We start from the raw sequence: 22,202 nt of genomic DNA on the forward strand, positions 1-22,202 counted from the left end.
ATTTATATTTTCTCTTTTTCTGCAGTGTCACTATGATGGTTCTTAATATGGACTGCTTTTTATTCATTCTGCTTGAGACTTGTTGAGCTCTTTAAATATGAGTAACTGTGTCTTTCATCAATTTGAAAAGCCATTATTTCTTCAAATCTTGCTTTCCTACCATTCTTTTCTCACCTTGTGGAACTCTTCTAATTTTATACTATATGTCTATTATCTTCTTATTTTCTCTTTTATAACCTTCCAATTTTCCTTGCTTCATTCATCACAGTTTCCTGTAACTGACATCCAGTAATGCTCTCTTAGCCTTCTTATCCAGTAATGCTTTCTCTTTGTCTAATCTGTCTTTGAGTTCTAAAGTTTTCATGTTAATGCTTAAGTTCCACATTTTCTCATTGTTTATTGATTGTATCTTAAATGTCATGCTTTATAGCTTGCAGTTTCTTGCTGAAATATTTAAGTTCAGCTTATAATTTTCATGTGCTGTGCTGTGCTTAGCCTCTCAGCTGTGTCTGATTCTTTGTGACCCTGTGGACTGTAGCCTGCCAGGATCCTCTGTCCATGGGAAGTCTCCAGGCAGGAATACTGGAGTGGGTTGCCATGTCCTCCTCCAGGGGATCTTCCCAACCCAAGGATCAAACCCAGGTCTCCCACATTGCAGGCAAATTCTTTACCATCTGAGCCACCAGGGAAGCCCAAGAACACTTGGGTGGTTAGCCTATACGTTCTTCAGGGGATCTTCCCGACTCAGGATTTGAACCGGGGTCTCATGCATTGCAGGCGGATTCTTTACCAGCTGAGCTACCAGGGAAGCTCTAATTTTCATATACACACTACAAACAAAACACGCTGTCTTGTTTTCTTATTTCTTCTTTTCCAATGATTCTTTCCAATGAAGGACTGATGTTAAAGCTGAAACTCCAATACTTTGGCCTCCTGATGTAAAAATTGACTCATTGGAAAAGACCCTGATGCTGGAAAAGACTGAAGGCAAGAGGATAAGGGGACAACAGAGGATAAAACGGTTGAATGGCATCCCCAACTCAATGGACATGAGTTTGCGCAAGTTCCGGGAGTTGGGGATGGACAGGGAAGCCTGGCATGCTGCAGTCCATGGGGTCGCAAAGAGTCTGACATGACTGAGCAACTGAACTGAACTGATATGGTTCACGTTGTCTCGTTTCTTCATGTGCCTGTTTATCATGGTATTTCAGTTACAGGAATTAAAAATAATTGAAAGAAACAATTTCAAACCTAGGATGATTTTTTTTTGCTCCCATCAAGAAAATTAGAAAGGTCAAGAATATGAAATTACTTTATTCCAATTTCCAGGCTCAATATTTTTTTGGTTACATAGGTGATTTGAACGACGCCTGTCAACGGTGGTTTAATTCTGCTTCATCTGTATTTCTAGTGTACAGGCCTTTGGGATCCAAAAATAAGCTCAAGTTGGTTTACCTTTGCCAGGCTCATGAGATTAGAATGAGCTTCTCAACCTGTTATCACATCTTCAGGTTTGCAAATGCTTCATTAGCAGACATTACCCAAAAGTCATACTCATTTTTCTGGATTTCTGTCTTTCTGGATGTCTCACTATTTTATTATCTTCTCAATGCTTATAATTTTTTTTCCATATTTTTATTGTCTTTAGCACAAGAATCTGTCTAAATTACCCAGGCTGTAATTGTTGGAAGCTAATACTTTTTGTAATTATTAGAAGCTAATTGATGCTTTTGAACTGTGGTGTTGGAGAAGACTCTTGGAGTCCCTTGGACTGCAAGGAGATCCAGCCAGTCAATCCTAAAGGAAATTAGTCCTGAATATTCATTGGAAGGTCTGATACTGAAGTTGAAATTCCAATACTTTGGCCACTTGATGTGAAGAACTGACTCATTGGAAAAGACCCTGATGCTGAGAAAGATTGAAGGTGGGAGAAGGGGATGACAGGATGAGATGGTTGGAAGACATCACCGACTTGATGGACATAAGTTTGAGTAAGCCCCGGGAGTTGGGAGCCTGGCATGCTGCAGTCCATGGGGTTGGAGAGAGTCGGACATGACTGAGCAACTGAACTGAACTGAATGCTTCTAATATTCTGATTTAATTTAGCTGTGTATTTCTTTTGTAAGCACCATAAGAACTAGCATCTTCCTAGAGAAGCTCTTCAGGATGGAGATGGTAAAAATCTGTAAACCTTTGAACATGTAGTTCAAATTGTGTATATAGGTTCACTTTCCTTTCTGGGAGATGTTTCATTGCTTTTTATCTAAAGGTGTGTGTGTGTGTGTGTGTGTGTGTGTGTGTGTGTGTGTGTGTGTGTGTGTAGCCACCTATAATAGAACAATCTTAAAACTTAAATTTACTTTATCAATAAACCTAGAGTCAAAAATCTTTTGATGATATTAGAAATATAGTCTTGATCTTGTAAAATTTACTGGAATCTTTTACAGAAACATAACTTTGAAGAATTATTTAATGAGACAGTAACTTTAAATTCTAACTGGAAGAGAAAAAATAAAAGGAAAAAAATGGATTTTAAAAGCTCTTATATACCAATCAGTTAAATTCTGTGACTTGAATATTAGCGTTCCTTCACAGCAAATAGATGGGGAAACAATGGAAACAGTGAGAGACTTTAATTTTGGGAGCTCCAAAATCACTGCAGATGGTAACTGCAGCCATGAAATTAAAAGATGCTTAATCCTAGGAAGAAAAGCTATGACCAACCTAGATAGCATATTAAAAACCAGAGACATTACTCTGCCAACAAAGGTCTATCTAGTCAAAGCTATAGTTTTGCCAGTAGTCATGTATGGATGTGAGAGTTGGACCATAAAGAAAGCTGAGCACCGAAGAATTGATGCTTTTGAACTGTGGTGTTGGAGAAGACTCTTGAGAATCCCTTGGACAGCAAGGTGATCCAACCAGTCCATTCTAAAGGAAGTCAGTCCTGAATATTCATTGGAAGGACTGATGCTGAAGCTGAAATTCCAATACTTTGGTCACCTGAAGTGAAGAAGTGACTCATTGGAAGAGACCCTGACGCTGGGAAAGACTGAAGGCAGGAGCAGAAGGGGATGACAGAAGATGAGATGGTTGGATGGCATCACCGACACAATGGACATGAGTTTGAGTAAACTCCAGGAGTTGGTGATGGACAGGGAAGCCTGATGTGCTGCAGTCCATGGGGTTACAAAGAGTCAGACATGACTGAGCAACTGAACTGACTGACTGAACTGAAGGTATGCATATTTTAAATATAAGCAATAAGATGATCATTTCTCTCATATCAACCTCCCCTGAATCTTCAAAGAAACCAATAGATGTTTTTCTTTTTGTATAACCAGAATTCAAGGATATATTTAAAAACATGAGGTAAATAATATATTTTAAGTAGATTAACGGTATAAATTTAGGCATGTTTACTTTGTGAAGATTTGTATTGCACTATAAAATTTTCTACTGGAGATATACAGTTGGAATAAAAATGTTAAGATTAATATTCTGGGATAGAGGTATCTTTTCCAAGATTTAAATGATCTATTTTAAAAATTTGGACTTTGCTATATATTTTTGTCATCTTCAAATCATTTTAAATATCTCATAGTTATGTGTCTGTGTTGCAGAATTCATTGGCACTTTGACTCACAAAATAATTAGCAGCATAAACGGAAACTTTACTTTTGCATATTCATATGCTTTACATTTCTTTCATTATTGTTAACCTAAATATCAGATAAATAGGTTAAGAATAATCATTAACTAAAAGAATCCCGATTAAACGCAAATGTTACCACTCGACGTCTGTACGTTGTTCACAGTACATAATCCGAAAGTATTGAGCATAGCCGCTGCAATTCTACTGGCCAAGAAAGTTAATTACCTAAAGAAATTGCCCAAACAATAGCAATCTTCATGATGGCCTTAGTCCGTGAATTGAAACGGCTATGCTCAATAGGATTACGTATTGCTACATACCGATCCAGCGAAATAGCGCAGAGGTGCATGATGGACGCTGTAGAAAATAAAACATCTAAAGAAATCCAGACGGGGCACAAATATCTAGGTAGTGGCCAGACATAATCTGAAAGAGAGCAGAGAGAAGACAAGAATAACATGTTATGCAAATTATACCGACTATAGTTTTAGTCTATTTTTTCTCATAATCTAAATTTTTAAAAGGAAGTGAAATTTGGTACGCATTGTTTTTCCATAGTAATGATGATGACAATAACAATAACGCATTCAGTGTTACATATATTATTTTTTATTGAGGTAAAATTTACATATTATAAAATTAACCATTTTAAACTGTACAATCCTGAAGCATTTAGTCCATTCACATCATCATGCAACCATCACCTCTTTCTAGTTCTAAAACATTTCATCATTGCAAAAGGAAACTGCTACCCATTAAGCAGTCACTCTCCATTTTCCCATTTTTTGTCCCCCTCCCCGTCCCCCTCCCCAGCCCCTGAAAATTTCTTATTTGCTTTTTATCTCTTGAATTTAGCTAATCTGGGTATTTCATATAATTAGAATCATACAGTAAGCAACCTTTTGTGTCTTCTTTCACTTAACACAGTATTTTTTTAAACTTTATTATTATTATTATTTACTTTACAATATTGTATTGGTTTTGCCATACATCAACATGAATCTGCCACAGGTATACAAGTGTTCCCAATCCTGAACCCTCCTCCCACCTCCCTTGCCATACCATCCCTCTGGGATTAAGGTTCTTCCATTTTGTAGCTTCTATCAGTACTTCATTCTTTTCTATCACTGATGCTCTTATCAGTTGAGATTTTTTTGGATGCTCTTGTAAATGGAATTGTTTTCTCAATTTCATTTATGATTTTCTCATTTCTCCTGTATAGAACTATAATTAATTTTCATGTATTAATCTTGTATCCTCCAACTTTGCTGAATTCATTTATTAGATCTATATTTTTATGTGTGGGTTTTTAAGGATATTCCATATGAAAGATCATGTCACCTGTGAAAGTGGTAATTTTGTTTTTTTCTTTTCCAGTTTTCGTCTGCCTTTTATTTTCTTTCTTGTTTGATTTCTCTAGATAGAATTTCCAGTGCAATGTTAAGTGTAAGTAGTGAAAGTAGATATCTTGTCTTTTTCCTGATCTTAAAGAATAATCTTTCATTCTTTCATTATTGAGTCAGATGTTAACTGTGGGTTTTTCATAAATGCCCTTTATTGTGTTGAGGAAGTTTCCTTTTATACCCAGTTTGTTGCATGTTTTTATCATGAAAAAGTGATGGTTTGCTAAATGTGATCGTGTGCTTCTCTTACCTTTATTGTATTAATGTGATGTATTACATTAATTGACTTTTATATGCTGAGCCATCTTTCATTCCTGGGATAAGTCACACTTGGTCATGGTGTATAATATGATGGCAAATTTAGTTTGCTTTTATTTTGTTGAGGATTTTTTGCATCTATATTCAAAAGTGACATTGGTCTATACTTATCTTTTGTTGTAATCTGGCTTTGCTATCTGGATAATGCTGATCTCATACAATGAGTACATTTGTTCCCTCATCTTTTATTTTGTAGGAGTTTGAGAAATACTCGTGTTAATTCTTCTTTAAATGATTGATAAAATTTTCCAGTGGAGCCATCTGGTCCAGGACTTGTCTTGCTGGCAGGTTTTTCGATTATTGATAAAATGTCTTTACTTGTTATCAGAGTCTTTATTTCTTCTTGAGACACTTTTAGTAGTTTGCATGTTTTTAGAAATTTGTTCATTTAATTTAGGTTATGTGGTTTGTTGAAGTACACTTGTTCATTTATTATTTTATAATTCTTTTAATTTCTCTAAGTTCAGTCATTATGCCCCTCGCCACTTTCATTTTTAATTTTAGAAATTTGTGTCTTCTCTCTTTTTTTCATTTCTAGTTGAAGGTTTATCAACTTTGTTGACTTTACTGTGCCTTAAATCTCAATTTCTCCATTTTTTGAAGTAGAGTTTATAGTTTTGCCATATACAGAATTCTTGGTTGACAGAATTTTTGTTGTTGTTGCATGCTTTTAAATATGCAATCTCACTGCCTTCTGGTCCCCATAGTTGCTAAAGAGAAATTCATTATTAATCTTGTTAAAGATCCTGTATAATTTTGACCATAATGTCTTGGTGCAGATCTCTTGAAGTAATATATGTTTATAGAGTTCATTGAGCTTCTTATACATGTAGTTTCATATCTTTCCTCAAAGTGTGGAAAATTTTGACCAATAGTTCCTTAAATTTCTTTCTGCATGTTTTCCCCCTTCTCCTCCTCTTCTGGCACTATCATTATGCATGTGTTAGTAAACTTGATAGTGCCTCACGTGTCTCTAGGGTGCTGTTCATTTTCCTTCATCTTTTCTCTTTCTTCTCACACTGGATGATCTCAATTGATCTGTTTCGAAGTTCTTCAATTTTTCCTTCTTTTTGCTCAGTTCTGCAGTTGAATCAGTCTAGTAAATTAACTTCAGTTTTGGTATTTTCATCCTCCAAATTTCTATTTATTGTTATAATTTATATTCCTTTATTGCTATTCTTTGTTGAGAAGACATTTTCCTTATTTCCTTTGGATCTTTGTTCATGGCTTCCTTTGGCTATTTGAGCATTCTGAGAGTTGATTTAAAGCCTGTCTATTTAAGTCTAATGCCTATGCTTCCTCAGTATCATTTTCTTCTTCTTCTTTTTTTTTTTTTTTACTATGAAGGAGTCATACTTTCTAGTTTCTTTGCATTCTTCTTACCTTTGATGAAATTTGAATACTTTGAACTTTATAATGTGGCAACTCAAGAATTTAGATTTTTTTCCCCTAGACATGCATGGTTCAGAGGTCAGCTAGAGATATAAGCAGAGTTTATGGTTCCCCAGAGAAGAATCTGTGGTTCACTCTATCTCTATCCTTTCCTAGATTCTCCCTCAACTTTTAGTTTTGAGATTTTCTCAAACTCTGTCTTCAGTTCCTCTGAGCTACTAAAACTACAGATTTTGGGGAAGTTTAGTATTTCACCTGGCATAGACTGCATCTTCCGCTTTGGCTAATAAGTCATGAAATGTGTAAACTCAACCGGTGTTGTTCACTTCTTCCAAGTCTTAAGAAACCCCAGAATCTTTGTTTCAGGTTTTTCTCCAGTACATTTAGAGTTATTTTTGTATTGTGTTTAGAGTTGATGGGCTTGCCTGATAGCTCAGTTGGTAAAGAATCCTCCTGCAATGCAGGAGACCCTGGCTCAATTCCTGGATTGGGAAGGTCCTCTGGAGAAGGGATAGGCTACCCATTCCAGTATTCTTGGACTTCCCTTTTGGCTCAGCTGGTAAAGAATCCACCTGCAGTGTGGGAGACATGAGTACAATCCCTGGGTTGGAAAGATCCCCTGGAGATGGGAAAGGCTACCCACTCCAGTATTGTGGTCTAGAGAATTCCATGGACTGTGTAGTCCAAGGGGTTGCAAAGAGTCAGACAGGACTGAGAGACTTTCACTTTCACTTTCCACAGGCAATTCCAGAAGTGTAACTAACAACCATTGGAATTCAAGGAGCAAAACAAAGAAATCAAAGAAGTTATTAAGAATTATTTTAAACAAAATATTGATGAATGTTCATTTCTGTTCATCATTGTCTTGTAATCTCCTCAGATTGTATCTACCCAGAAGTTGATTGTATTGAGGGTTTGTGTATTCTCAACCTGTTCCATTTGTAGAAATTCAGTTCAGTTCAGTCCAGTCGCTCAATCGTGTCCAACTCTTTGTGATCCCATGGACTGCAGCACGCCAGGCCTCCTTGTCCATTACCAACTCCTGGAGTTTACTCAAACGCATGCCCATTGAGTCAGTGATGCCAGAAATTACTTTTCCAATTTTGTTTCAAATACACAAGTATTACCTGACTGCCATTATGTGGAGAATTTTGTTTCTATAACCACTGGAATATAAGATGCATTAAGTCAATGTTGTTCTCTGTGTTTTATTTTTCTACTATTTAATTCATGATACATAGGTCAATGCATGGCACAAAGCAGGTACTCAACAAATATTTATTAAATTTGTAAATGAATATATCCCTCTCAACAGATTATAACATCACCCTAAATCCAACTTCATCATGCTGTGCTGTGCTTAGTTACTCAGTCATGCCTGACTCTTTGGGACCCCATGGAGTTAATCCTCAAGACTTCTCTGTCCATGGGGATTCTCCTAGCAAGAATACTGGAATGGGTTTCCATGCTCTCTTCCAGGGGATCTTCCCAACCCAGGGATTGAGCCCAGGTCTCTTATGTTGCAGGTTGATTCTTTACTGTCTGAGCCACCAGGGAAGCCCAAGAATACTGGAATGGGTAGCCTATCCCTTCTCCAGAGGGCCTTCTCAACTCAGGAATCAAATCAGGGTCTCCTGCATTGCAGGTGGATTATTTATCAGCTTGACTATCAGGGAAGCCCCAACTTCACCATATGCCAATATACATTCTCAGTAAGGTGCGTATCCACTCTGCAGATCCACTATCTAGTCAGTTCTCAGTTCTCAGCAATTACACATTTAATAATGGCAAAAATGGCAACAGCTATTACACAGTATCTTATACCAAGCACAGTGTTAGCAGTGTTAGTTAGGTACTTCATTTTTAGTTCTATTCCATATAACTGTAGTGTCAACTCTATTACCCTACAGTGTGAGGAAAATGTGTCTCAAAGTCTCAGACTTGTTCAAGTCTACAGATTTTTGCTCCAAATCTGACTTTTTTCCCCCAAACACAAAGGTACTTCCTATCACCATACACTATTTATTAAATAATAAATACAATTTTTTTAACAATACAGGACAATATTTCTTGTGCAGGTTTTTGAAGAAGTCTACTTCCAAACCTGTAAGACAGCAAAATCCAAAAACAAAGGGAATGAACAAGCACCTAAAGTAAAAACTATCCCAAAGATAGCAATATCAGAATGAGTTAAATTATTGATTTCTAGATTAACTTCATTGGAGAAGGCAATGGCACCTCACTCCAGTACTCTTGCCTGGGAAATCCCATAGGCTGCAGTCCATGGGATTGCTAAGAGTCGGACACTACTGAGCGACTTCACTTTCACTTTTCACTTTCATGCATTGGAGAAGGAAATGGCAACCCACTCCAGTGTTCTTGCCTGGAGAATCCCAGGGACATGGGAGCCTGGTGGACTGCTGTCTATGGGGTCGCACAGAGTCGGACATGACTGAAGTGACTTAGCAGAAACAGATTAACTTCGTTATCAAAAATAATTGCAGAAAACTTTCTCTGAATTTATGTAAGCCAAGTTTTCTCAAACTTGTCTGATTATAATTATTCCCTAAGGTTTTTATCAAAAATGTTTTTCCTGGATTTCACTACAGACATTTTAATTCAAAATATTTAGAATTTCAGTGAAAATTTAGTTTTTGTTTGTCTTTGTAAGAAGACAAATGGATCTTTCAAGTTGTCTTAATGGAATTAAAGTGTATTTTCTTTAGATAAATTTTTTAAAATATAAATTTATTTATTTTGATTGGAGGTTAATTACTTTACAATATGTGAAAAGTTTGTTGGAAGTTGCATAGCAAAAAGGCCATATAACATAATTTCCATGGGGGAGATCAGTTAGTCGAAAGAAATAAAATCTTGTTTTCAGAAGCAAAAATTGCATAGTGTTTCGTAAGACATTTTCTTATATTCACTCATTTATTCATTCAAAGATTACATCAAAGATTACATCAGATTACAAGATTAGTAACCAAAACTCACAGGCATCACCACCAATACTGACAATAATGGCAAAGACTGAATAATAAACACTGTAAAATTTCAGTTCATTTGTTGAAATGAAAAAATAAAAGGGATTTATTTCTATGAAATGTTGGAGATAACATTTGCTTGGTACAATAAATATTTGTTACTTGTATAAAGGAATATCCTTACCCTGCAGATCATAACCCCACCACAGAGAAAATACCAATTTTCTAATATTCTGATAATGATTAAGAGATGTGGAGTGTTGGACTGTAAAATAATGCTAAAGCTAAAGTGTAAATGAGAAGTTATAATTGATGTCTTTAAGTTAACATATATGAAAAGATGAACAAACATTAAAAAAAGTTTTAAAATTTCTTCAGTTCATTTCATAATACAGTGTCAGTATCAAAACTTACAAAATACTGAAAAAATGAGACTAGAGACAAATAGCATTCATTGATATAGATTCAGAATTACAAACAAAATATTCACAAATATAATCCAGCAAAGAGTAACATGAGTAAAACATCACAGTAAAACAAAATTTAGTTCAAGAATGTAATGATAAATTAATATCACAAAAATCTGCCAATATAGTCTCTTATATTAACATTTGTAAAGAAAGTTTATGAGCTTTATTCTTAAGAATAACTTTATAAAATGCTATAAAATACAAGAGCCTTTCCTAATTAAAACTTTAATTAATTATATAGAGATAAATAGAATTCCCCCTTAAATTTGATAACTTAACAAAAACCAAGAACAAATATAAACAGTAATGTGTTAAATACATTTCAACTACATTAAATTTAAAAACTGGACAGGACAGAAATTTACAGAAACTTTAAAGCAGCTACCATAGCCATACTCAGTGAAGGAGGGGTGGATATTCTTGAAATTAACAGAAAGAGAACTTCACAAATAAGAAGTAGTACTTATGAAAAAGAAACAAATGAAGGGTTTAGAGCTGAAAAAAAAAATCACTGGGTGTCCTCAATAGAAGAATGGATATGATAGATGAAGAGTCATTAAAACTGAATGTAGATCAATAGGAATTATCCAAATGAACAAGAATGAGAAAAAAATAAAAATAAATGGGCACTGTAGGAACTATGGGACAACGACTATAGGAACACACCTAATATTTATGCCTTTGAAATCTTGAGAGAGGATATATTGGTACAGGAGAAAACTATGTGAAGAAACAATGGGCTAAAAAATTTCATATTCGATGAAAAATAAATCTACAAATTTACGAAATTCTGCAAAGCCCAAATGGTTAAACCAAAGAAAATCATGCCTAGACACATCATAATCCGGTGAAAACAAAAGATAAAGAAAAAAATTCTTGAAGCAGCTGAGAGAAATGACTTTTTCATGAGAGACCAGAAGGTATAATCACAATTTGGAATTTTATATCCAGTGAAACTATCTTCAGAAAATAAATGTGAAATAAAAAGATTTTCTTTAGGGGAGGAAACTAAGAAATTGATTGCCAGGAGACTTACTTTAAACAAATTTAATGATGTTCTTCAGAAAGAAAGAAAACTTATAAACTTTAAGAATAAATGAGGAACAACAGAAATGGTAAACAATCTGGGAAAATAAAATAATTCTTTTTTCTTTTCTTAGGTCTTTAAAAGATATGTGACTGTCAAAAACAAAAATTATTACATCATCTGAGAAGGTTCTCAGTGTATATAGGTAAATTCCGTACTATAATTAAAACAAAAAGGCAAAGGCTTAAGGAGCCTATATGGATGTAAGATTTTTATATTCACTTGAAGTAACATTAATTACTAGGAAATTATGACAGATTAGCTATGTGTATTTTAATCTAAACACAATCATTAAAATTTTTATGGCAAAACCAATACAATATTGTAAAGTAATTAATCTCCAATTAAAATAAATAAATCTATATTAAAAATTGTACAAAGAATATAGCAAAAAATCAACATATCAATGAAAATGGAATACTAAAATAAAATGCAGGACCCACCAAATAATTCAGAAGAGGATAAAAGTAATTAAGAAGAGAAGAAAAAAGTAATTAAAAAGTAAAGAAAAAGAGAATTAATAATTGCATTAAATGTAAATGTATAAGGTGCAATTTGTATCAATTTAAAGAACTAGCCTTGTTGGATTAAAAAGTATAAAAATACTATATACTGTCTATAAGAAACCTACAAGTTTAAATATAATGCAGATAGGTATATAGTAAGAGAATGTAAAGGGATAAACTCTGCAAGTACTAATCAAAGAATGCTGGGGTTATATATTAATATTAAACAAAGTAAATTTCAGATCAAATAATGTTACTAGGGATAACAGTGACCATTTTATAATGATAAAGTTGTCAATTCCTCAAAGGGATCTAACCATACTAAATATTTATGTACCTAATAGCAGAGCTTCAAATTTCATGAAGCAAAAAAAGATAGAAAAGAAAGAGATCAGAAGTACAATTGCTACACATACACACAAACATATGTACAATGGAATATTGTTTCATGTTCAAATGAATGAAATTAAGATACATGCTACAACATGGAGGAAACTTAAAGACATTATTCTCAGTGAAATAAGTCAGACACAAAGGGACAATTCCACTTACATGAGGTTCCTAAAGTAGTCAAATTCATGGACACAGAAAGTAGAATGGTAGCAGCTGGGGGAAGGGAGTATGAGGAGTTATTGTTTAATGAGTTCAGAGTTTCAATTTGGAATGATGAGTTCTGGAAATGGATAGTGGTGATCGCTTCATAATAGTGTAAATATACATAGTGTTACTGAAATGTATGCTTAAAAATGAGTAAAAGGATAACCAAAAAAGTAAATAGCACTTTTCCAGCCACCGTAGAAGCCCTTCCATGTGGTCTGACTGAATTGTAAACTCTTCACCTCCACAAATTAACCACAGTCCTGGCATTTACAGTAATCAGTAATAACATTTCTCTATAGCTCTATAAATAAAGTGTGCATTTCTTAGTGGGAAAAAAGTACAATCACAATTATACTTTGAGATTTCAACATCTTTTCCTCAGTAATTGATATAAAAGCAAACAGAAAATTACTAATGGTATGAAAGAACTGAACAACATTAAGAACAAACTACAACAAATTGACGTTGGCAGAACACTCTATGCCACAATGATATATACACATTCTTTGCAAGAGTTCATGGGAAGAAACACAATAAATTAAATCTTAAGAAATTAATATAATTTATATTACATAATGTATAATTTTCTGACCACAATAGAATAAGCCTAAAAACCAGTAACAAAAAGATACCTTGAAAAAGTCAAAGTATCTGGCAGTTAAACAACACAGTTCCCCACAATCCATGTTTCAAAAAGGAAGACAAATCATATCAGAAAATAATTTGAACTAAACGAAAATTAAAATAAAGGATCAAAATTTGTGTAATGGTGTTAAAGCAATACTCAGAGGGGAATTTCTAACAATAATGTTTTATTTTAGAAAGGAAAAAAAATCTAAAATCCATGATCTATGCTTCTATATTAAATGGACAAAGAAGGGTAAAAATTAAATCCAAAGTATTAGAAGAAATGAGGTAATAACTACAAAAGCAGAAATTAATGAAATTGAGGAAATTCAATGAGATCGAATGAAATAAAATGTTGGTTGTTTGAAAAGATTTTATAAAATTGATAAACTTCTAGTCAGATTGAGGAATAAATAAAAATAGAAGACACAAAGTACCAATATCAGTGATGAAAGAAGAAATATCTCTGTAGACTCCACGAACAGTTATAAGGGGATTATAATTATAAACAAATATATAAATGGATATATATGGAATATTAGAAAATGGTATTTATTTGCAGGGAAGGCATGGAGACGCAGATAGAGAGAATGGACTTGTGGATACAGTGGGGGAATAGAGGATGGGACTAATGGAGAAAGCAGCGGAGCACTACCGTGTGTAAAATAGATAGCTGATGAGAAGTTGCTATATAAAAAAAGGAGCCCAGCCTGGCACTCTGTGATGACCTAGAGGGATGGGATGCAGGAAGGGGAAGGAGGCTCAAGAGAGAGGGGATATAGGTATAATTATGGCTGACTCATTGGAAAAGACTTTGATGCTGGGAGGGATTGGGGGCAGGAGGAGAAAGGGACGACAGAGGATGAGATGGCTGGATGGCATCACTGACTGGATGAACGTGAATCTGAGTGAACTCCGAGAGTTGGTGATGGACAGGGAAGCCTGGCGTGCTGCGATTCATGGGGTTGCAAAGAGTCAGACACGACTGAGTGACTGAACTGAACTGAACTGAACTGTGTTGTTGTACAGCAGAAACCATCAAAACATTGTAAAGAAATTTTCCTCCAATTAAAAAAAGTCAAGAATGATTTGCCCATAAATTTTCTAGGGTTTTGGAGTCCTTAGACATGAAATCACAAAGTTTCTGAGCTATGCACTGAGGCAAGAATTTCAGTGGAGGATGTGCTCCTGAGAAAAAATGAAAACAACAAAAGAAGGATACAAGTGTTCTAAATCCCCAAACCTGAGTCATCCTTTTCCTCAGCCTAACATTTGCTCACTTGCACTCTGTGAAGACTGCCAAAACCAGGATAGTTTACTGGAAACTTAACCCAGATCTGAATTCATCTGAATGAAGCCTTTTTAGAACTCCAAAGTCTTTTTAGACAGCCAGTCTTTTAAGTTAGGGAACAGTTCCATCCTAATTTAAAGTCTGGAAAGCTTAATGGAATCCTAGGCTGTCACTCAAGTTGATGGTATTGACAGAACTAACTGTCAGCAACATTTCTTATAGATCAGTAATTTCCATACACAGGTCCATGGAGAAAACTGAGAAATTAAGTATAACAATGTAATTTTAATAAGGCTATATTTATTCCATTTAAATATATTTTATTAAATAAATTCAATAAATATATGGAATTTTTTTAAAAAAATTCTGAAATTATCCTCCTTATGGAATCTATAAGTAGAAGGGTCTAGCCCATATGATTGGCTGAATTTTGCTTTATTATTTTATTCCTGATCCTATGTTTTTGAGGACTCAGCACATTCTTGATGTTTCCTATCACTCGGCCCTTGACAGAATACCCTGGATATCATTGCATTCTGCATCTTACATCAATTATTTCTTCTAAATGCTTTCGGGGAATGCCACGCTTTCTCCCTTGTAATCACACCCACCCCCTTGCAACTTGATTCTTCTCTGATGCTAGACTGCGTTTCTACCCACTTGAACTTGATTTAGAATTATTGGATCTTCTTTTGCTTCTGAAATTCAGACATTTAAAAAAAATTTTGCCTTGACCACCAGACATGAAATTCTGGGCTGCTTTTTAGGCTATAACCTTTGCTTCTTTCTGCAGTAGAAAGTAAATTCTCTCTCCTTCTATCTACTCTGAGTAAACAGACCCTAAGTAAATTTGTCCAACTACTAAACTCTACTACCTTGGTTCTGCTGAGAGGAGGAGCTGCAATTCTGGAGGCATTACCTGTACGCTGTAGAGTTGCTGGCAACTCTGCAGAATGCTCAGACTACCGCACAATTGCACTCATCTCACATGCTAGTAAAGTAATGCTCAAAATTCTCCAAGCCAGACTTCAGCAATATGTGAACCGTGAACTTCCTGATGTTCAAGCTGGTTTTAGAAAAGGCAGAGGAACCAGAGATCAAATTGCCAATATCCGCTGGATCATGGAAAAAGCAAGAGAGTTCCAGAAAAACATCTATTTTTGCTTTATTGACTATGCCAAAGCCTTTGACTGTGTGGATCACAATAAACTGTGGAAAATTCTGAGAGAGATGGGAATGCCGGACCACCTGACCTGCCTCTTGAGAAATCTGTATGCAGGTCAGGAAGCAACAGTTAGAACTGGACATGGAACAACAGACTGGTTCCAAATAGGGAAAGGAGTATGTCAAGGCTGTATATTTTCACCCTGCTTATTTAACTTCTATGCAGAGTACATCATGAGAAACGCTGGACTGGAAGAAGCACAAGATGGAATCAAGACTGCTGGGACAAATATCAGATATGCAGATGACACCACCCTTATGGCACAAAGTGAAGAGGAACTGAAAAGCCTCTTGATGAAAGTGAAAGAGGAGAGTGAAAAAGTTGGCTTAAAGCTCAACATTCAGAAAACGAAGATCATGGCATCTGGTCCCCTCACTTCATGGGAAATAGATGGGGAAACAGTGGAAACAGTGTCAGACTTTATTTTTGGGGGCTCCAAAATCACTGCAGATGGTGACTGCAGCCATGAAATTAAAAGACGATTACTCCTTGGAAGGAAAGTTATGACCAACCTAGATAGCATATTCAAAAGCAGAGACATTACTTTGCTGACTAAGGTCCGTCTAGTCAAGGCTATGGTTTTCCTGTGGTCATGTATGGATGTGAGAGTTGGACTGTGAAGAAGGCTGAGTGCCGAAGAATTGATGCTTTTGAAGTGTGGTGTTGGAGAAGACTCTTGAGAGTCCCTTGGACTGCAAGGAGATCCAACCAGTCCATTCTGAAGGAGATCAGCCCTGGGATTTCTTTGGAAGGAATGATGCTAAAGCTGAAGCTCCAGTACTTTGGCCACCACATGCGAAGAGTTGACTCATTGGAAAAGACTCTGATGCTGGGAGGGATTGGGGGCAGGAGGAGAAGGGGACAACAGAGGATGAGATGGCTGGATGGCATCACTGACTGGATGGACGTGAGTCCGGAGTGAACTCCGGGAGTTGGTGATGGACAGGGAGGTCTGGCGTGCTGCGATTCATGGGGTTGCAGAGGGTCGGACACGACTGAGCAACTGAACTGGACTGACTGAACTGCAGGCCCTTCTCTATCACTAAGTCACGTCTGACTCTTTGTGATCCCATGGACTCTATCTTGCCAGGCTCCTCTGTCCATGGGACTTTCCAGGCAAGAATACTGGAGTACGTTGCCATTTCCTTCTCCAGAGGACTTTTCCTGGCCCAGGAATCAAACCCTTGTCTCCTGTATCTCCTGCACTGCAGGCAGATTCTTTACTCATTGAGGCATCGGGGAAGCAGACTAATATGTTCAATCGTTTCCTATTGGCCCCGGGCTTACAGATCCACTCAAACACCACTGTCTCTTACAAACCAAGGTCATAGAACACAGTACTCTACCCTCTAACAAAGATCTGTCAGAATGCCTCTCTAGCGATGTAATTCAGCATCTGTGGCACGTAGATTTTATGCTTCTTCAGTGAGGAAGAGTGATGTTTCTGGTATATGTCCTGATGATGTGGGCAGGGAGATGGGACATCCTACATATGCAACCAGCCAGCACCCCCTTAGTATAAAATAGGGATTTTCTGGCAGCACTATGCAGGATGTTCAACCTCCCCGCCCATGTGAAGGTTAGCTGCCGCATCATGAAGTTTCAATTTCTGTCGAAGGGTTTGTCGCTTGATGCATCTTTGTGTGAATCATTTCAGAAAGACCTCTTCCAAATGGGTCATCTGTTCCTGGTGAACTGGCTGTGATTACTAATAGCCTAAATGATCTAGAAGGCTGGTAACTGATAATCCACCTCATACTCAAACTTAAGCCTAGTATCTCTAACAATATAATTTTCCATCAACTTAAAAGATAAAATTCTCTTGATATGGATGCCAAGATATATCATGGGTTACAAACACTCTCCAGTTTCACTCCCAATTCTGTCAACCCTCATGAAATAAATAACATAAACCTTTGAATTACACAATCTGATCATCACACTCTGAAATAAATAAACTTAGCTAAAGACAGACTCTGTCAGCCTCGTTCTTTTACTTGAACAAATTTTGCTTTATGTACTATCCTATCTCAAGCCTCTCAGCTCTGATAACTTTTATACCTGTAAAAATTCATGAATCTTCTGTTCCACCAGCGCCTAACACCTGAAAGGTTCAGTATGATGTTTAATATCTTTAAAAAAACATCCTGGACTTGCTCCCCTGAAATAATCCTTTAATCCATCTATCCTGGAGTTTCCTACATGATTTGCAATAGAGCTAGTTACTTTTGAGTTGACTTCAAGTCTTTTCCTAGGGGAATATGGCAAAGATTTCCATTTCTCTGTTGATATTTTTTCCAGATAATTTTTTCCAGAGAATGGAAGACTCAACAATTTCATGTGGGAAAGGGAGAAAGACAAAGAAGAAATGATGAGTATTTTCCGGGAGCTCTCTGCCTAACCAAGTATACATTAATGAGAATTTTTGTTATTGGTATTAGGGGTTCTACTTTAGTAGAGTAAGTATTAGGTATTTTTCATTCTGAGTTGTGTCCGATTCTTTGTGACCCCAAGGATTGTAACCCATCAGGCTCCTCTGTCCATGGGGTTTTCTAAGCTAAGAATACTGGAGTATTCTCCTCCAGGGGATCTTCCTGACCCAGGGATTGAACCCCCATCTCCTGTATCTCCTGCCTACACTGGCAGGATTCTTTATCACTGAGACACCTGGAAGGCCCACTCTAGCACAGTAGTGGAGGAAAAACAAACAATGCGCATAAGGGAGTAAGATATTGTTGTGGCTTTAAATTTATGCCTCTAGATGTTTTTTGGTTTTGGTTTCATTTTAATACATTAAGTTCACCTATAATATGGCGAACTTCCAAAGGAAGGAAAAGCCTATTTGTATCATTTAGGTAAGGTGATTGCTAAATCAATTGGAGAAAATATATTTTAAAATGTATTAAGTATTCATAATTTATCATCTTGATGATACTAGTAAGATTAAATTTAGATAATTCTTAGATACTTGAGTGATAAGTATCATGACCACCCCATCATTCTGACTAAAGGCCAAAGTAAACATAAAATGTTCTTTTGAGTAAATTTTTAATAACAGTCCTTTAGATTTCTGTAACATATTCATTAATACTAAAATGCACTTTTTATTAACGATTAGGATTCCAAATAATGAATAACTCATCCCTAACTGGGAGAAGGCACTGGCAACCCACTCCAGTACTCTTGCTTGGGAAATCCCATGGACGGAGGAGCCTGGTAGGCTGCAGTCCACGGGGTCGCTAAGAGTCGGACACGACTGAGCGACTTCACTTTTCACTTTCATGATTTGGAGAAGGAAATGGCAACCCACTCCAGTGTTTTTGCCTGGAGAATCCCAGGGACAGGGGAGCCTGGTGGGCTGTCGTCTATGGGGTGGGTTGCACAGAGTCGGACACGACTGAAGCGACTTAGCAGCAGCAGCAGCAGAAATTTTTAGGTCAGTGTTTCTAACTTATTTGGTTGCTACTCTTTAATTTACTATTTGGTGGAATACATTTTCTACAGTACATTTAAGCTAAAGATATAGCACAAAATCTATAAAATCAATTTACTTTTATCTTACATTTATATGTTAATATTTACTAAAAATCTAGTCAAGTCTGAATTAATTGCTACTGATACATGCTGCCAGATAGTTGGCAGATTTCTTAAAGCCCTGGGTAGGAATCATGGTTTTAGAACACTCAAAGTAGCTAGGTCAAAAAGACACCATCTACAGCCTTATTTAGAGCACCTTAGTAACTGCTGTTTGTGAACTTGTAACCCATACTCATTATCTGCTCTCTCTAGTTAGTAATCCTCTTGATTATTTGCAGGGAATACCCAAGGCTTGGAAACACATCTTCAAGTGAACTCCAGGTATTAACCTGGGATGCCCCCATGAATTCCCTTCTTTTACATCACAGATTGAAACCAATACTTAATCAGTACTTTTCATATGCCCAATTTTCAAACATCCCCACATCCTAAGGTTTACTAAAGCTTTTTGTTTTTTACTTATTCTCTATTCAAACGATTCACTCTGCAGAAAAATGAAAATAGATTAAAGGTTACTGTGAAATTTTAATTAACAGAAAACAGAAACTCCTTATAAAGCTTCTTAATGGGGACCAGAAAGCAATATTGACAATACTGAGATACAATTTCATAAAGACAAACTCTCTCTCTGTCTATGTGTGTATATATATATATATGACTAAAATGTTGTGGTTTACAATGAAAATATTGCCATTTAAAAATATTTCCCTAAAATTTCACAAGTTTGCTTTTAAAAAACACAAAACCAGTGACAATGTGTTTCGGGAGCCAAGTAATGGAGTAACTACTACATTGTATAACAGATATGTTCTTTTCATAGTAATACATTACTCAGATTATTAATTTGAATTGTTAGTATTATAGATATATGTTGAAATGAATTTTAGGAGAACTGGTATATTTTATTAATTTAGGGTTTATTCTCTCCCTTGTTCCAAAAAAAGTTTAAGGTGTTTTACTGATGTGGCATTGAAATATGTATTTAATAAATATTAAGTTCTTAATACATAATAGGTAGATGGAGATGATACAGAAGGCAAACATATTTGTTCTCATGATTTTATAGTATAGTGAGAAATATTATAAGATAGAAAACTAAACTGGGCAAAAGAGAAGCACACATGGAGTAAAAGGGCATTTTTTTTTCATATGCAGCAATTGAGAGAAGAAAGCCAAAGGAGAAACAAAATCAAAAAGCAAACAAAAACTTGGGATTTTTGAACAGCATTTTTAAGCCAAAGAATGGCAAATATTTTCTGTAAGGGGCTAAATATGTATTTTAGTCTTCATAACTACTCAACTCTCCTTTGGTAGGGTGAAAGCAGCGATCTTTGAAAGAATAGGTATGACTATGTTCAAGAAAACTTTATGTATCATTAGCTGTAGCCAGCACAATTTGACACATGGGTATAGTTAGCCAATCCCTGACCTTGAGAGCTAGGAAGGGGGAACTGATGTGGTTGAGGATTGATGGAGATGATTTGGTGTTATCCTCAATGCTGCTGCTTGGCATTATCAGGGATAGAGCTAATTCTCTCTATATTAGGATCAGGTTGGGAATTGAAAAAATAATCCAGGTACACAAAAAAGATTTCTGCTTTAGCTGCATAAAATGAGCATGTTATTGGGGATCCTAATTAGATTCTTAAAAGACATTAATATTCAAGAGAAGGAAATTTAAACATTTCACTCAAGTCACTAAGAAAATTTCATGGTGAATCTGAACGTTTGAAGTTTCATTGTATTAGGTATTGAGATCCTCTATTTTCAGTAGGAATCAAAGGCCTGTAATTTAAGTGAACACAAGTTCATACACATGCATCCTTCACTTTACACCAAGTTCTTGATCAGCCTGAGGAAGTTCCCTTCTATTTCTAGTTTTTTCTTTTTATCACAAAAGGGGGTTGGATTTTGTTGAATGCTTTTTGGAGTCTATTAAGGTAGTGAGGTTATTTTTTTTCTTTTATTCTGTTAATAAGCTGCATTATATTGATTGATTTTCTCAAGTTGAACCAATTTTGCTTTTTTTTTTTTCTTTCTTTTTGCTGCAAAAGTTTTATTGTTTCCATTTGATGCAAGGATTGGGTGAGGCTCCAGGATGTTTAAAAAGCTGCCCAGTGGATGCAGAGAGGGGCTTCAGGTGCAGCCCTGACTCCAGAGGGCTCCTCAAAGACCGTTGGGCTCTAGTGGTGTTGGAGGGTGAACGTTTCAAAGATATATTCGCCCAGCCCAACCAGGGGACCAGCCAACCTGCGGAGGTTAGTCAGATGGTTGCCATCTACTTGATGAGTTTCAGCTAGTGGCTCAGCTCCCCGCCTTCTCCCCATCCTCCACTACTCCAGCAGCCTGTTGGTGTGGGGGGATGGGGCTGATCAGGTAGTTGTAATCTACTTGATGAGTATCAACTGCTTGTACCGGAAGCGGCTCTCTAGGAAGTCACAGGGATGGGAGTCTGCAGGGGCTGAACCCAAGGCATGAAGATCCACAAGGGCCTAGCTCAGGTTCTTCTCCACGGCTGTGGCAGCTTCCTTATTGTCCAAAGTTTTATCCCATTCATCTTGGGACGGCTTTTGCATGTCCTAGAAGAGGGCACGGGACACCGTGCTGGTTTTCCATCTTCAAGAGATGCTAGGGGCCCTGCTCCTTCTTGGCCAACTTGGAAAAGGTGGCCCACGCTGTCCAGAGCCACATCCTGGCAGTGGAAATAGAAGCCCATAGAGAGGTAGGTGTAGGGGGACCCAGATGCTGTTGACACCGTGGTTGATGGCAACCTCCACCTCAGTGAAATAATTCTGAGGAATCATGGTTGTTTGGTCTTAAGGAGTTAAGCTCAAAATGTGTTGGCTAGTCCAGAGGCCGAGGATGGCTGAGTGGCTGGTTCCAGAGGTTACAACTGGAAAAAAGGTTGGAGGGCTGTCGGCGGCTGGAAAAGGGGGGGAGGTGTCCCTGTGTCCCTTCTGTCCAAACACTGTTGAAGCAAAAGACAGATCCACAGTACCACCTGAGAACACTGCCCCAATTTTGCATTTCTGGGATAATACCCATTTTCTTGGTATCCAACCTGTTTCATATCTTGCTGGATTCAGTTTGCAAGTATTTTGTTG

General features: G+C 36.6%; 1 protein-coding gene across 1 annotated transcript in view; it reads right to left on the reverse strand.

The window, feature by feature from the left end:
- The window catches only part of HTR2C (5-hydroxytryptamine receptor 2C), a 148,283-nt gene that overhangs the window by 75,474 nt on the left and 50,607 nt on the right, over window positions 1-22,202 (reverse strand). The window contains 1 exon segment of the mRNA XM_060407996.1: window positions 3,976-4,081. Coding sequence (XP_060263979.1) covers window positions 3,976-4,081 — 106 coding nt within the window.

Source organism: Ovis aries, chromosome X, assembly GCF_016772045.2.
Source record: "Ovis aries strain OAR_USU_Benz2616 breed Rambouillet chromosome X, ARS-UI_Ramb_v3.0, whole genome shotgun sequence".
NCBI classification, from domain to species: domain Eukaryota; kingdom Metazoa; phylum Chordata; class Mammalia; order Artiodactyla; family Bovidae; genus Ovis; species Ovis aries.